Raw genomic sequence first — 16,689 nt, 5'->3', positions numbered from 1 at the left:
GAACTTATTGAAAATGTTAGTGTTGTTTACTTGAGTCATATTGCAGTCTACACGTATCTCTTATGTGTAACCTGCTCAGTGGCCTTGTGGTTAGAGTGTCCGCCCTGAGTTCGGTAGGTTGTGAGTTCAAACCCTGGCCGAGTCATACCAAAGACAATAAAAATGGGACCCATTACCTCCCTGCTTGGCACTCAGCATCAAGGGTTGGTCACCGCTGCTGCTCACTACTCCCCTGTGGGGATGAGTCAAAGGCGAAGGATAATTTCACCCGCACCATAGTGTGTGTGATAATCATTGCCACTTTAACTTTAACTTTAATGTTGCAGTCTACACGTATCTCTTATGTGTGACTGCCATCTGCTGGTCACACTTATCATTTCACTGTGTACCAAATAAAATCGCTTCGAGGTCGGTAAGAAAAATCAGAAGTCTTCTGTACGTTAAGCTCACCGGTTATAAACGCACTGTCAAGTTTTGAGGAGAAAAAAAAGGATTTTAAGTGCGTTTTATAATCGTGAAAATACGGTACTTTATTTTCGTTAGATAAAGTTTTTTCTCGTAACAATAACGCTGAACTTAAAATGTTTTTCTTTTAAATATTAGGACTTTGTACCTACAAAATTCAGATTTTTTTCTTGTATTTTTTCTTTCCTTTTTCTTATTTGTAAAATTGTTTTCTTGACAATGTACTTTTTTTCTCAACTATTGCGATATCACAAGAATAGACAACTTTTCTCTTGTCATCAATCACAACTCTTAATGTCACACTGTCACGACATGGACTGTGGGATGGTTTGTTTTCCGGAATGCAAAGAAATTGGATCGGACATGGGATGAAGGTAAATACATATTTTATTTTAACACTAACAAAAGGTACAAACTAAAGGTGCGCACAAGGCGGAGAACAAACTTGACTAATGAAACAAAAACTAGCACTTAGGCAGACTATGGGCAAGAAACAAAAACACTTACTGTGACATGAAACGATCAGCATGAACTATGGTAGCATAGGTAACATGGATAGCAGAAGTCAGAGGTAATGTCGCCAGACTGACTAACTGAAAAGGACAGGCTTAAAGGCCTACTGAAATGAGATTTTCTTATTTAAACGGGGATAGCAGGTCCATTCTATGTGTCATACTTGATCATTTCGCGATATTGCCATATTTTTGCTGAAAGGATTTAGTAGAGAACATCGACGATAAAGTTCGCAAGTTTTGGTCGCTGATAAAAAAGCCTTGCCTGTACCGGAAGTAGCGTGACGTCACAGGTTGTGGAGCTCCTCACATCTGCACATTGTTTACAATCATGGCCAACAGCAGCGAGAGCGATTCGGACCGAGTAAGCGACGATTACCCCATTAATTTGAGCGAGGATGAAAGATTTGTGGATGAGGAAAGTGCAAGTGAAGGACTAGAGGGAGTGGAAGCGATTCAGATAGGGAAGATGCTGTGAGAGGCGGGTGGGACCTGATATTCAGCTGGGAATGACTAAAACAGTAAATAAACACAAGACATATATATACTCTACTAGCCACAACACAACCAGGCTTATATTTAATATGCCACAAATTAATCCTGCATAACAACACCTCCCCCTCCCGTCTATATAACCCGCCAATACAAATCAAAACACCCGCACAACACACTCAATCCCACAGCCCAAAGTACCGTTAACCTCCGTAAAGTTCATACAGCACATATATTTCCCCAAGTTACGTACGTGACATGCACATAGCGGCACGCACGTACGGGCAAGCGATCAAATGTTTGGAAGCCGCAGCTGCGTACTCACGGTAGCGCGTATCCAACTCAAAGTCCTCCTGGCAAGAGTCTCTGTTGTCCCAGTTCTCTACGTGTTTGTGTTGCTGCAGCCGGCCGCTAATACACCGCTTCCCACCTACAGCTTTCTTCTTTGCTGTCTTCATTGTTCATTAAACACATTGCAAAAGATTCACCAACACAGATGTCCAGAATACTGTGGAATTTTGCGATGAAAACAGACGACTTAATAGCTGGCCACAATGGTGTCCCAAAATGTCCGCTACAATCCGTGACGTCACGCGCAAACGTCATCATACCGAGACGTTTTCAGCAGGATATTTGCGGGGAATTTAAAATTGCATTTCACTAATCTAACCCGGCCGTATTGGCATGTGTTGCAATGTTAAGATTTTCATCATTGATATATAAACTATCAGACTGCGTGGTCGGTAGTAGTGGGTTTCAGTAGGCCTTTAAGTACTAGTGACATGATTGATGGCAGGTGTGTGAGTCCGAACGTGAAAACAGGTGCAACTAATGGGTTGACATGGTAACAAGCAAGGGAGTGAAAACAGGAACTAAAAAGAGTCCAAAAACCAAACAGAACATAACTTAAACAAAACATGATCACAGACATGACACACACTAGGATGATGCTTTTAAAGTACTGTACTCATTAGAGATGTCCGATAATTATCGGCCGAAAAATGCTTAAAAATGTAATATCGGAAATTATCGGTATCGGTTTCAAAAAGTTAAATGTATGACTTTTTAAAACGCCGCTGTACGGAGTGGTACACGACGTAGGAGAAGTACAGAGCGCCAATACACCTTAAAGGCACTGCCTTTGCGTGCCGGCCCAATCACATAATATCTACGGCTTTTCACACACATGAGTGAATGCAAGGCATACTTGGTCAACAGCCATACAGGTCACACTGAGGGTGGCCATTTAAACAACTTTAACACTGTTACAAATATGCGCCACACTGTGAACCCACACCAACAAGAATGACAAACACATTTCGGGAGAACATCCGCACCGTAACACAACATAAACACAACAGAACAAATACCCAGAAACCCCTTGCAGCACTAACTCTTCCGGGACGCTACAAATTTTTCCATTTTTTACTTTTATTTCATTGAATAAAATCAAACCAACAAGAAGGTAGACCCTGGACTAAGAAAGGGGTATAAAAAGTCTTTACCTGATAAGCATTCTTGATGTTGAGTGGTTGTCCAGTGGCCGCTACGTGTCCCACTATACCTTTGTTCCAATCCAGTCGGATACAGTTGCTGGAAGATTCTTCTAGCGTGGAACCCTCGGCCACGTCGAACAGGCGGCTGACTAAGAACTTTGTGTTGGAGCTGTCTTCGCCCACCTGTAAAAACACGTAGAATTGAAATAAAAGTTGGTATTGGCATGAATACGGAGGGCAGCTTATCGATCCTGACACAATATCGGTATTCCTTATCAATACTGGTAGTTATATGTAATTGGTGTAAATAAAACCTATGGTTTTCAACACCAAAATTCAATTTATTAACTTCTTCAAACTCCTTCTTCTTCTTCTCCAGATTTTGGCGCGTTCTACCTTTCACATTTTTCACCCGACTCAAACCGTTCCAACTTCAATCGCCGGCTGTCCCTTGACAAATTCCAAAAATTCCCAGATCTCCCAGAATTCCAGGTTTTCCGGGACATTTTTCCCATTCAAAATGAATTGCCATTTTTCAAACTTCACCAGTTCCACATTTTTCAACCGATCCAAACCATTCCACCTCGACATATTCCACCATTCTGGAAATTTAAACTAACCTTTTTTCCGACTTCAAAAAAATTCCAGGATTTTTCAGAAGTCCTGGTTTTCCAAAGCCCTATTTTTTCTGGCGACTACTCCTTCCACATTTTAAACCCAGTTCAACCGTTCCATTGTCAAAACATTCCTCTTATCAGGACAAAAAACAAAGTTTTTTTTTTAACTGGAAAAATTCCAGTTTTTCCCGAAATTCCAGGAATTCCTTAAAGGCCTACTGAAATGAATTTTTTTATTTTAAACGGGGATAGCAGATCCATTCTAATGTGTCATACTTGATCATTTTCGCGATATTGCCATATTTTTGCTGAAAGGATTTAGTATAGAACAACGACGATAAAGTTCGCAACTTTGGTCTCTGATAAAAAAAAGCCTTGCCCCTACCCGGAAGTAGCGTGACGACACCGGAGGAAGGACTGCTCACATTTTCTATGTTTACACCAGCAGCGAGAGAGATTCGGACCGAGAAAGCGACGATTACCCCATTAATTTGAGCGAGGATGAAAGATTCGTGGATGAGGAACGTGAAAGTGAAGGACTAGCGTGCAGTGCAGAACGTTTTCTTTTCGCTCTGACCGTAACTTAGCGTACAAGCTGGCTCATTGGATTCCACACTCTCTCCTTCTTCTATTGTGGATCACGGATTTGTATTTTTAACCCACCTCGGATACTATATCCTCTTGAAAATGAGAGTCGAGAACGTGAAATGGACATTCACAGTGACTTTTATCTCCACGACAATACATCGGTGAAGCTCTTTAGCTATTGAGCTAACGTGATAGCATCGGGCTTTACTGCATATAGAAACAAAACAAATAAGTCCCTGACTGGAAGGATAGACAGAAGATCAAACAATACTACCAAACTCTGGACATGTAAATACACGGTTAATGCTTTCCAGCTTGGCGAAGCTTAGCAATGCTGTTGCTAACGACGCCATTGAAGCTAACTTAGCTACGGAACCTCGACAGAGCTATGCTAAAAGCATTAGCTCTGCACCTACGCCAGCTCTCATCTGCTCATCACGACCCGTGCTCACCCTGCGTTCCAGCGATCGACGGTACGACGAAGGACTTCACCTGATCACCGATGCGGTTGGCGGCCCGGAGACGGAGGAAGTCAAGGTGAGATCGTTCGGCTAGCGCGTCTGCTATCCTCAAAGTCCTCCTGGTTGTGTTGCTGTAGTCCGCCGCTAATACACCGATCGCACCTACAGCTTTCTTATTTGCAGTCTCCATTGTTCATTAAACAAATTGCAAAAGATTCACCAACACAGATGTCCAGAATACTGTGGAATTTTGCGATGAAAACAGAGCTTTTTTGTATTGATTCAATGGGTCTGAATACTTCCGTATCAACCGTTGACATCACGTGCATACGTCATCATATCTAGACGTTTTCAACCGGAAGTGTGGCGGGAAATTTAAAATTGCACTTTATAAGTTAACCCGGCCATATTGGCATGTGTTGCAATGTTAAGATTTCATCATTGATATATAAACTATCAGACTGCGTGGTCGGTAGTAGTGGGTTTCAGTAGGCCTTTAATACCATTTCTCAATTAAACATGTTACTATTTCAACATTTCTCGACCGATTTCAAAAATTCTAACACCAACCATTTCAACTCATTTCGACCATTCAAGTTTTTTCCCAAAATCAAAAAAATTCCCGTTTTTCCCAAAATTCCCAAATTTTGAGGAAATTCCCAATGGGACATTCTTCTACATTTTTCATCTGATTCAAACTGTTCCAACTTCAAAATATTCAGCCTGTTAAGGAATTGTGTGCTCTACTCTGTGAGGCGGTACAGCTCGGTTGGTAGAACGGCCGTGCCAGCAACTTGAGGGTTCCAGGTTCGATCCCCGCTTCCGCCATCCTAGTCACTGCCGTTGTGTCCTTGGGCAAGACACTTTACCCACCTGCTCCCAGTGCCACACACACACTGGTTTAATTGTAACTTAGATATTGGGTTTCACTATGTAAAGTGCTTTGAGTCACTAGAGAAAAGCGCTACATAAATATAATTCACTTCACTACTTCAACAATTCTAAAAAAAATTCCAGGATTTTAGTTCCTCATCTAGTTTTTATTATTATTGCTTCCTTTTTTTGTGATTATTCCAAGCTGATCATCAGACCCTAGGGCGGGGGTCGGCAAACCGCGGCTCTAGAGCCGCATACGGCTCTTTAGCTCCGTCCTGGTGGCTCCCTGGAGCTTTTTCAAATATGTATGAAAATGGAAAAAGATGGGGGAAAAATATATTTTTTATTTTACTATGGTTTCTGTAAGCATGACACAAACCTTTCTAATTGATCAAAATCACGCTGTTTATATTAAACATGCTTCACTGATGAGAGTATTTGGCCAGCGCCGTTTAGTCCTACTAATTTTGGCGGTCCTTGAACTCACCGTAATTTGTCTACATGTACAACTTTCTCCGACACTGCCACAGAAAGACGTGTTTTATGCCACTCCTTCTTTGTCTCATTTTGTCCACCAAACTTTTTATGCTGTGCGTGAATGCACAAAGGTGAGCTTTGTTGATGTTATTGACTTGTGCGGAGTGCTAATCAGACATATTTGGTCACTGCATGACTGCAAGCTAATCGATGCTAACATGCTATTTAGGCTAGCTGTATGTACATATTGCATCATTATGCCTCATTTGTAGGTATATTCAAGCTCATTTAACTTACTTTACTTATGTCATCTGTGTATTAAATGTATATTTGCATGCTGAGATAGGCTCCAGCACCCCCCGCAACCTCAAGAGGGACAAGCAGTAGAAAATGTATGGATGTCTCATGACATATTATCTGTATGTAATACTGCCTGCATTTCTGACAGTGGTTTATAAGCCATGATGTTCCAGACCACAGCAAAAGTTACCCAGCTTGCAAAGATTGTAATAAATCCATGAAAGTAAGACGGCCTGCCCTTTTCTTAAACATTAACACACACATCTATACATTTGGCCATTCTGAGCCAGTAATTTCCAGGAGTTATTTCACCCTCTGTTTAATTACTGTTTTCCAATACTGTAAAAATGTGTAGAATAAATATTACATAAACATTTCTGTCAATGAAGATTTGCATCAGCCTGCGACACAGTCATAGTAGGCTAATATAGCTAATATAGACACTTACATCATGTGTTGCCTTCATTATATTGCTTATATAAGGCTTTTAATTTTTGCAGCTCCAGGCAGATTTGTTCTGGATTTTTGGCCCAATATGGCTCTGTCAACATTTTGTGGTGCCGACCCCTGCCCTAGAGTAAAAAAAAAAAAGTTTGATCTCGGTCACAATTTTTTGCATTGTTTTTAAAGGCCTACTGAAACCCACTACTACCGACCACGCAGTCTGATAGTTTATATATCAATGATAAAATCTTAACATTGCAACACATGCCAATACGGCCGGGTTAACTTATAAAGTGCAATTTTAAATTTCCCGCTAAACTTCGTTGAAACGGAAGTATAGGGACACCATTGTATCCAATACAAAAAGCTCTGTTTTCATCTCAAAATTCCACAGTATTCTGGACATCTGTGTTGGTGAATCTTTTGCAATTTGTTTAGAGAACAATGAAGACTGCAAAGAAGAAAGTTGTAGGTGGGATCGGTGTATTAGCGGCTGGCTGCAGCAACACAACCAGGAGGACTTTGACTTGGATAGCAGACGCGCTATCCGACGCTAGCCGCCGACCGCATCTATGGTCGGGTGAAATCCTTCGTCGCTCCGTCGATCGCTGGAACGCAGGTGAGCACGGGTGTTGATGAGCAGATGAGGGCTGGCTGGCGTAGGTGGATAGCTAATGTTTTTAGCATAGCTCTGTGAGGTCCCGTTGCTAAGTTAGCTTCAATGGCGTCGTTAGCAACAGCATTGTTAAGCTTCGCCAGGCTGGAAAGCATTAACCGTGTAGTTACATGTCCATGGTTTAATAGTATTGTTGATTTTCTGTCCATCCTTCCAGTCAGGGGTTTATTTCTTTTGTTTCTATCTGCAGTTAAGCCCGATGCTATCACGTGAGCTCCGTAGCTAAAGTGCTTCGCCGATGTATTGTTGTGGAGATAAAAGTCACTGTGAATGTCCATTTCGCGTTCTCGACTCTCATTTTCAAGAGGATATAGTATCCGAGGTGGTTTAAAATACAAATCCGTGATCCACAATAGAAAAAGGAGAGAGTGTGGAATCCAATGAGCCAGCTTGTACCTAAGTTACGGTCAGAGCGAAAATAGATGCGTCCTGCACTGCACTCTAGTCCTTCACTCTCACGTTCCTCATCCACGAATCTTTCATCCTGGCTCAAATTAATGGGGTAATCGTCGCTTTCTCGGTCCGAATCGCTCTTGCTGCTGGTGTAAACAATGGGGAAATGTGAGGAGCTCTTCAACCTGTGACGTCACGCTACTTCCGGTACAGGCAAGGCTTTTTTTATCAGCGACCAAAAGTTGCGAACTTTATCGTCGTTGTTCTATACTAAATCCTTTCAGCAAAAATATGGCAATATCGCAAAATGAATAAGTATGACACATAGAATGGATCTGCTATCCCCGTTTGAATAAAAAAAAATTATTTCAGTAGGCCTTTAACAACATATGAACATCGCTCCTCTCAGACCAGCTCCTCGATAGTTGTGTATCTTTTACAATCAAGCAAAACAAAACACAAATGTAAAAAAACTGCAAAATATGAATGCAAAGTGTAATAAACACCTGCAATATGATATACACTATATTGCCAAAAGTATTTGGCCACCCATCCAAATGATGAGAATCAGGTGCCCTAATCACTTGGCCCGGTGTATAAAATCAAGCACTTAGGCATGGAGACTGTTTCTACAAACATTTGTGAAAGAATGGGCCACTCTCAGTGATTTCCAGCGTGGAACTGTCATAGGATGCCACCTGTGCAACAAATCCAGTCGTGAAATGTCCTCGCTCCTAAATATTCCAAAGTCAACTTTATTACAAGAAAAGTGAAGAGTTTGGGAACAACAGCAAGTCGGCCACCAAGTGGTAGGCCACGTAAACTGACAGAGAGGGGTCAGCGGATGCGGAAGTGCATAGTGCAAAGACTTTCTGCACAGTCAGTTGCTACAGAGCTCCAAACTTCATGTGACCTTCCAATTAGCCCACGTACAGTACGCGGAGAGCTTCATGGAATGGGTTTCCATGGCCGAGCAGCTGCATCTAAGCCATACATCACCAGGTCCAATGCAAAGTGTGGGATGCAGTGGTGTAAAGCACGTCGCCACTGGACTCTAGAGCGGTGGAGACGCTTTCTATGGAGTGATGAATCATACTTTTCCATCTGGCAATCTGATGGACCAGTCTGGGTTTGGAGGTTGCCAGGAGAACGCTACATTTCGGACTGCATTGGGCCGAGTGTGAAATTTGGTGGAGGAGGAATTATGGTGTGGGGTTGGTTTTTCAGGAGTTGGGCTTGGCCCCTTAGTTCCAGTGAAAGGAACTTTGAATGCTGCAGGATACTAAAACATTTTGGACAATTCCATGGGATGGCACTTCAAGTTCATATGTGAGTCAAGGCAGGTGGCCAAGTACTTTTGGCAATATCGTGTATCATCATGTAAAAATCAGCCACGTGCGATTTGGGCTGGCTGCTCTGAAAACAAACCCCGCCCACTCTGCTTTTGTTCCTGCTGTGACCTAGATTACAGTAATAACTCGTATAACACTCAAAAGCGCAGATTTCGACGATTGAAATACTTTCTATAGTTCAAGACTTACGGTCATTTAAAAACAGAAATGCACATCATGATGGCGGCAACAGTTTTGATGTTAAATGTCTAAAATAAATTATGTAGAACGTCCGGCGGGGCGGATTGAAAATCTTAACGGGCCTTATTTTGCCCAGATCTGGCCTCGCACATATAGTGCACACATCAGTGGTGTGCATATTAGAACGCAAGTATCCCATTTTGCGTCCTCTTCTACTGATGTTTTCTTAAGGGAATGCTAAAAGAGTATGAAGAAACACCGACTATGGTGTTTACACTGCAAAAAATGAAATCTAAGTAAGATTAAATATCTCAAATAAGGGCGATATTTGCTTATTTTCTGTCTGATAAGATAATTCTTCTCACTAAGCAGATTTTATGTTAGTGTTTTACTTGTTTTAAGGGTTTTGGTCCTAAATGATCTCAGTAAGATATTACAGCTTGTAGCTGAGATTTGATGACCTATATTGAGTAAAACATGCTTGAAACTAGAATATCAACTGTTGCAAAGCTGTGTCATCAACACTCACAAGTAGGGATGTCCGATAATGGCCGATATCCGATATTCCGAAATTGTCCAACTCTTAATTACCAATACCGATATCAACCGATACCGATACCAACCGATACAGCTATATATACAGTCGTGGAATTAACACATTATTATGCCTAATTTGGACAACCAGGTATGGTGAAGATAAGGTCCTTTTTCTTAAAAATTATAAAATAAAATAAGATAAATAAATTAAAAACATTTTCTTGGATAAAAAAGAAAGTAAAACAATATAAAAACAGTTACATAGAAACTAGTTATTAATGAAAATGAGTCAAATTAACTGTTAAAGGTTAGTACTATTAGTGGACCAGCAGCACGCACAATCATGTGTGCTTACGGACTGTATCCCTTGCAGACTGTATTGATATATATTGATATATAATGTAGGAACCAGAATATTAATAACAGAAAGAAACAACCCTTTTGTGTGAATGAGGGGGAGGGAGGTTTTTTGGGTTGGTGTACTAATTGTAAGTGTATCTTGTGTTTTTTATCTTGATTTAATTTGAAAAAAAAACAAACAAACAAAAAAAAAACGATACTGATAATAAAAAAAACGATACCGATCATTTCCGATATTACATTTTAAAGCATTTATCGGCCGATAATATCGGCCTGCCGATATTACTCACAAGTATAAAACTACTTTTTTAAAGTATTAATTTCTTACTTCAAGCATGAAAAAAAAATCATGATGCCGAGCGCATATCATTATGTCAAGATAATGGCACTAGCATTTACTTATTTAAGAATATTTTTCAACATATTGAGCAAAAAGGTCTAATTTATTTTTTCTACCAAGAAAAGTGCACTTGTTATCAGTGAAAATATTCTTATTTTAAGGTATTTTTGGGTTCATTGAGGTTAGCTAATTTTATGTTGTGTTTGTTGTCTTCTCCCTTCCTTCTCTATTGGTTTGTCAGTTTCTTTCCCCAGTCTTTTGTCCCCAACGAGGCACACCTGCTGCTAATCACTTCCCGGTAGCATTTAAGCGCGTCTCCACCAGCTAGTCCCTGCCGGTTATTGTTCCTGAACTCCGCTCTGACATGTGCTACCTTGATTCTGCTTCCCTGGTATGTTGCCTTCGCATATTCCTGTAATATTGACCTCGTTGTGTTTTTGTTTTCCTAGCCACCTTGTTTTGAGAGGACTAGTTTTGCCACGCTGTGTGCGTCCTGGCTAGTGATGGGTTGATGAGGCCTCATGAAGCGTTTCGACACATTGCAAAACTGTATTGATACTGTGTCGATACTGTGTCACTAAATACTGACATCTGCTGGACATTAAAAATCCCTACAGGCAACCTATGGACCGACTCAACTGACACTGATTTTATGACTTAGTATATACAATAATATAAACCAAGTCATTGTATTTCATTTAGGATTATTTCATATCTTCATTTAAATAAAAATATATTTTTATCTTTTTTAGATAGTCAAATAATGTGAACATGTATCGTGACTAGGATGGCAGAAGGTGGGGATTGAACCCCAGTAACCAGCAACCCTCCGATTGCTGGCACGTCCACTCTACCAACTTCGCCACGCCGTCATTCCTGTATCTTCTCTAGTAACAGTAGTGATGGGTCCTCAAACACAGATGCATCGGCGCATGCGTCGAGCTCATAGAGCGAAACCCTGTTTCGGTGCGCGTACCGCTTTTAGAAAGTCACGTGACCGATCATGAGCTGCTTTGGTCACGTGACCGATACGCGAACTGTATCGCACTGACGCCTCCTCTGTGCCCTGTGAGCAACGTTCCCTCTAAGGTGCGCGCCTGCGCAATTGCGCAGTGCTCAAGCGTCCTCCGCGCACACCGTGCGCCGCACAGCCAATATATGCCGCGCACCAAATCAAACCCATCTGAATTCTAAACAAAATAAACACATTTATTCTGTGTAATTTTGAAATGCAACTTTGAGTGACAGTGACAACAAGCGGCCCTAACGGTGTTTGTCAACAACACGCATTGCGCCGCTTCCTAATAAACACAGTTTGGCGCGCAGGCGTCAGTGCGATACAGTTCATGAGCGGTCACGTGACCAGAACAGCTCATGAGCGGTCACGTGACCAAAACAGCTCGTGTTCGGTCACGTGACTTTCTAAAAGCGATACGCGCACCGACACAGGGTATCGCTCTATGAGCTCGACGCATGCGCCGATGCATCGGTGTTGCCGGACCCATCACTAGTCCTGGCCTTTGCTCCGCCAACCTCTGAAAGAGACTACTTTTGTTATATTTCCCATGGTGTGCACTTTTACCCTATCACCCTTAGTTACCATTTGGGACTTATTAAATATTTTCATTTTTTTATGGCATACCTTGCCTCCATTCTCTGCATCCCGGGGTCCACCCTTGAACTCAATCCTAACATTTTACTTGTTTTGGAAAGTCTTGACAAGCCAAATTTTCTTGTTCTGGTTAAATTAAGGCCCAGGGGCCACATGCAGGGGCCCGCCGAACATTCCCAAATATTTTTTTCAGATCTTTAAGATAGAAACGGTAGCTGCCATTATGATGTGCAGTGATGTGTTCAAATGACCGTAAGTCTGGAACTATACAAAATATTTCAATGGTTGGAATCTGCGCTTTTGCATGATATACTAGTTACTATGGTAATCTAATTAGTTACTATGGTCATCTAATTAGTTACTATGGTAATCTACGTCACAGCAGCTCAGACGAGGCACCAAGCAGTGTGGGTGGGGAGCGTTTCCACATAGTGTTTCCAGAGCTGAATTTCGGGTGTCAGGGACAGACGCGGTAGGAGATTTTTACAACAAAGTTCAAAAGCTTAGTGATATATCAGATACTGTATATCAGATCGTAGTTGGGTTTTTTTTTACCTTTCACGTTCATATTTCGCTGTGTTTTGTTGCATTTTTGTTGCGTTTCGCTTGATTGTAAAATATGTCAATCGAGATATGTTGTCAATATTCAGTGTTTTATCGTTCATAGTTAGTATCGTACATCCCACATTATTGTCATGTACTTTCTGGGTGTTTTGTCGTAAGGTTTTTAGCATTCAATCAGACATTATTGTGAGGTTTTGTATTAGTGTTCCTAAAAATAGATATACCGGCCCGCCCCCAGACACATTTTTTTCTCTAAATTTGGCCCCCGGGTCAAAACAATTGCCCAGGCCTGATCAACATGGCTCGGCACACCTGGGACGCTGTCTTTCATCCGCGACACCAGGGCGCAGAACAGGTACTTTCAGCTAAGGTAAGACACCTCTCTTACACAAACAACTTGTCTGAACACAAGAATTTGCACCTATCAATGACAACTTAGTGTCAAAATTATGCCAAAATTACCACTTTGTCCTTATATTCTAAATACCATCCATCAATTTTCTACCACTTGTCCCAGCTGCATTCGGGCGGAAGGCGTGGTACACCCTGGACAAGGAAGGCGTGGTAGACCCTGGACAAGAGTCCACCTCATCGCAGAGCCCGCACCGATAGACAACATTCACACTCATATTCACACACTAGGGCCAATTTAGTGTTGACAATCAACCTATTCGCAGGTGCATGTCTTTGGAGGTGGGAGGGGCCTATGCCCAGGTACATGTATTTGGAGGTGGGAGGGGCCTATCCCCAGGTGCATGTCTTTGGAGGTGGGAGGGGCCTATCCCCAGGTGCATCCCTTTGGGGGTGGGAGGGGCCTATCCCCAGGTGCATGTCTTTGGAGGTGGAAGGGGCCTATCCCCAGGTAAATGTATTTGGAGGTGGGAGGGGCCTATACCTAGGTTCATGTCTTTGGAGGTGGGAGGGGCCTATCCCCAGGTACATGTCTTTGGAGGTAGGAGGGGCCTATCCCCACGTGCTTGTCTTTGGAGGTGGGAGGGGCCTATCCCCAGGTAAAGGTTTTTGGAGGTGGGAGGGGCCTATACCTAGGTTCATGTCTTTGGAGGTGGGAGGGGCCTATCCCCAGGTACATGTCTTTGGAGGTCGGAGGGGCCTATCCCCACGTGCTTGTCTTTGGAGGTGGGAGGGGCCTATCCCCAGGTACATGTCTTTGGAGGTAGGAGGGGCCTATCCCCAGGTGCATGTCTTTGGAGGTGGGAGGGGCCTATCCCCAGGTACATGTCTTTGGAGGTGGGAGGTCCCTATACACAGGTACATGTATTTGGAGGTGGAAGGGGCCTATCCCTAGGTGCATGTGTTTGGAGGTGGGAGGGGCCTATTTCTAGGTGCATGTCTTTGAAGGTGGGAGGGGCCTATCCCCAGGTACATGTCTTTGGAGGTGGGAGGTCCCTATACACAGGTACATGTATTTGGAGGTGGAAGGGGCCTATCCCTAGGTGCATGTCTTTGGAGGTGGGAGGGGCCTATCCCTAGGAGCATGTCTTTGGAGGTGGGAGGGGCCTATTTCTAGGTGCATGTCTTTGGAGGTGGGAGGGGCCTATCCCCAGGTACATGTCTTTGGAGGTGGGAGGTCCCTATACACAGGTACATGTATTTGGAGGTGGAAGGGGCCTATCTCTGGGTGCATGTGTTTGGAGGTGGGAGGGGCCTATCCCCAGGTACATGTCTTTGGAGGTGGGAGGTCCCTATACACAGGTACATGTATTTGGAGTGGAAGGGGCCTATCCCTAGGTGCATGTCTTTGGAGGTGGGAGGGGCCTATTTCTAGGTGCATGTCTTTGGAGGTGGGAGAAGCCTATCCCCAGGTACATGTCTTTGGAGGTGGGAGGGCCCTATACACAGGTACATGTATTTGGAGGTGGAAGGGGCCTATCCCTAGGTGCATGTCTTTGGAGGTGGGAGGGGCCTATTTCTAGGTGCATGTCTTTGGAGGTGGGAGGGGCCTATCCCCAGGTACATGTCTTTGGAGGTGGGAGGTCCCTATACACAGGTACATGTATTTGGAGGGGGAAGGGGCCTATCCCTAGGTACATGTGTTTGGAGGTGGGAGGGGCCTATTTCTAGGTACATGTATTTGGAGGTGGGAGGGGCCTATCCCCAGGTACATGTCTTTGGAGGTGGGAGGTCCCTATACACAGGTACATGTATTTGGAGGTGGAAGGGGCCTATCCCTAGGTACATGTGTTTGGAGGTGGGAGGGGCCTATTTCTAGGTACATGTATTTGGAGGTGGGAGGGGCCTATCCCCAGGTACATGTCTTTGGAGGTGGGAGGTCCCTATACACAGGTACATGTATTTGGAGGTGGAAGGGGCCTATCCCTAGGTGCATGTCTTTGGAGGTGGGAGGGACCTATTTCTAGGTGCATGTCTTTGGAGGTGGGAGGGGCCTATCCCCAGGTACATGTATTTGGAGGTGGGAGGGGCCTATCCCCAGGTACATGTCTTTGGAGGTGGGAGGTCCCTATACACAGGTACATGTATTTGGAGGTGGAAGGGGCCTATCCCTAGGTGCATGTCTTTGGAGGTGGGAGGGACCTATTTCTAGGTGCATGTCTTTGGAGGTGGGAGGGCCCTATACACAGGTACATGTATTTGGAGGTGGAAGGGGCCTATCCCTAGGTGCATGTCTTTGGAGGTGGGAGGAAACCCACACAGTCACATGCAAACTCCACACAGAAAGACCCACAGCCCGGGGATCGAACCCAGGACCTTCTTATTGTGCTGCCTATATTCTAAATTTAAATTATATCATATAGTAATCATACTAATTATATATTGTGACAATATAGGACTATTTGTGCAACATAATCACATTATATTACTTGACCTTGAAATCCTACTTTAAGATTAGACTGTTTTTGAATGCAAATCTGAAACCCACAGCTGCAAATGTGATGCTTTGTTCAGGTAAAGTGAGCCCTGGACATGAATTCAAAGAAGGAGGCTGAATAATGAGGCTTTGAAGAGGCCTTCAGCCCTCCTAGTCCTCACCAGAAATAGCGAGTAGCGATCAGCGGCGATGAGCTGGTTGATGTGTAGGAAGATCTTGTGGCAGAGTGCTGTCACGTCCAGATGGCTGGAAACGTCCTTCACCAGCTCCAGCAGTCGGGCGCAAGGGTCGCACCCTGCCCGGCCGGCGCTCCCTTCCTCACCATCCGCCGCCGCCCCGCCACCGTGCCGTCGGGGAGGACTCTGGCGATCGGTGTCACTCAGGAACGTCACCGAGCCCTCCGAGTCTTTAACCACGATGGGCGGCAGCGGGCGGTCGAACTCCGAGGCGGAGATTTTGCGAGGCGGGGTGGCGGGGAGCTGGCTGGCTGCCGCCATCGCCGGGTTGTCCGAGATGGGGGGGTTGTCTTTGGAGGCAGAGGGCTTGATAGTGTGGACGCGTTCTGCAAACCATGCGTTCACCATCTCCCTGTTGGAAGAAGAACACAATGTCACCTCTGTCCTCTCAAACACATTTTGTTACAACTTCAATCTCCCAAGGAAACTCATTTCTTTCTTGTGATATTTGTTATATTTGTCTTTGTAATGAATCCATTCCAAAGGGTCTGTCAAAACTTAAATCGTACAAAAACAGAAACAATTTTTTTTCCATCGAATTGTATGTAAATTCAGTGACTCCAACATTGTTAACATAAAACAAATTTTATAAAGGACAGTTACATCTAGTAACAATGCAAAATGAATATATATATGTTTTTGTCCTGTCCAGCTACTCAGGCAAATCCTATTGTTGATGTTCAGGGGTGTCAAACTCATTTTAACTGAAGGAAAGACTATTCCCACGTGGGCCGGACTGGTAAAATCATGGCATAATAACTTAAAAATAAGGACTTCAGATTATTCTATTTGTCTCGTCTGGCACATCCTGAAAATGTACATACTTCAAATAATCCTCTTGGCAAAACACTTGAAGTAAGTTG

At 43.5% G+C, this 16,689-nt stretch overlaps 1 protein-coding gene across 2 annotated transcripts in view; it reads right to left on the bottom strand.

The window, feature by feature from the left end:
• Nucleotides 1-16,689, bottom strand: part of pde5ab (phosphodiesterase 5A, cGMP-specific, b) — a 184,894-nt gene that overhangs the window by 115,520 nt on the left and 52,685 nt on the right. For both annotated transcript variants that reach the window (XM_062066217.1, XM_062066216.1), the window contains exons 2-3: nt 15,752-16,178; nt 2,975-3,148 (exon numbers count right to left, since the gene is read on the bottom strand). In XM_062066217.1, coding sequence (XP_061922201.1) covers nt 2,975-3,148; nt 15,752-16,174 — 597 coding nt within the window. In that variant the 5' untranslated portion in view covers nt 16,175-16,178. The remainder of the gene's footprint in view (nt 1-2,974; nt 3,149-15,751; nt 16,179-16,689) is intronic.

This window comes from Entelurus aequoreus, linkage group LG12 (assembly GCF_033978785.1).
Source record: "Entelurus aequoreus isolate RoL-2023_Sb linkage group LG12, RoL_Eaeq_v1.1, whole genome shotgun sequence".
NCBI classification, from domain to species: domain Eukaryota; kingdom Metazoa; phylum Chordata; class Actinopteri; order Syngnathiformes; family Syngnathidae; genus Entelurus; species Entelurus aequoreus.
This window is presented reverse-complemented; position numbering and strand designations above follow the sequence as displayed.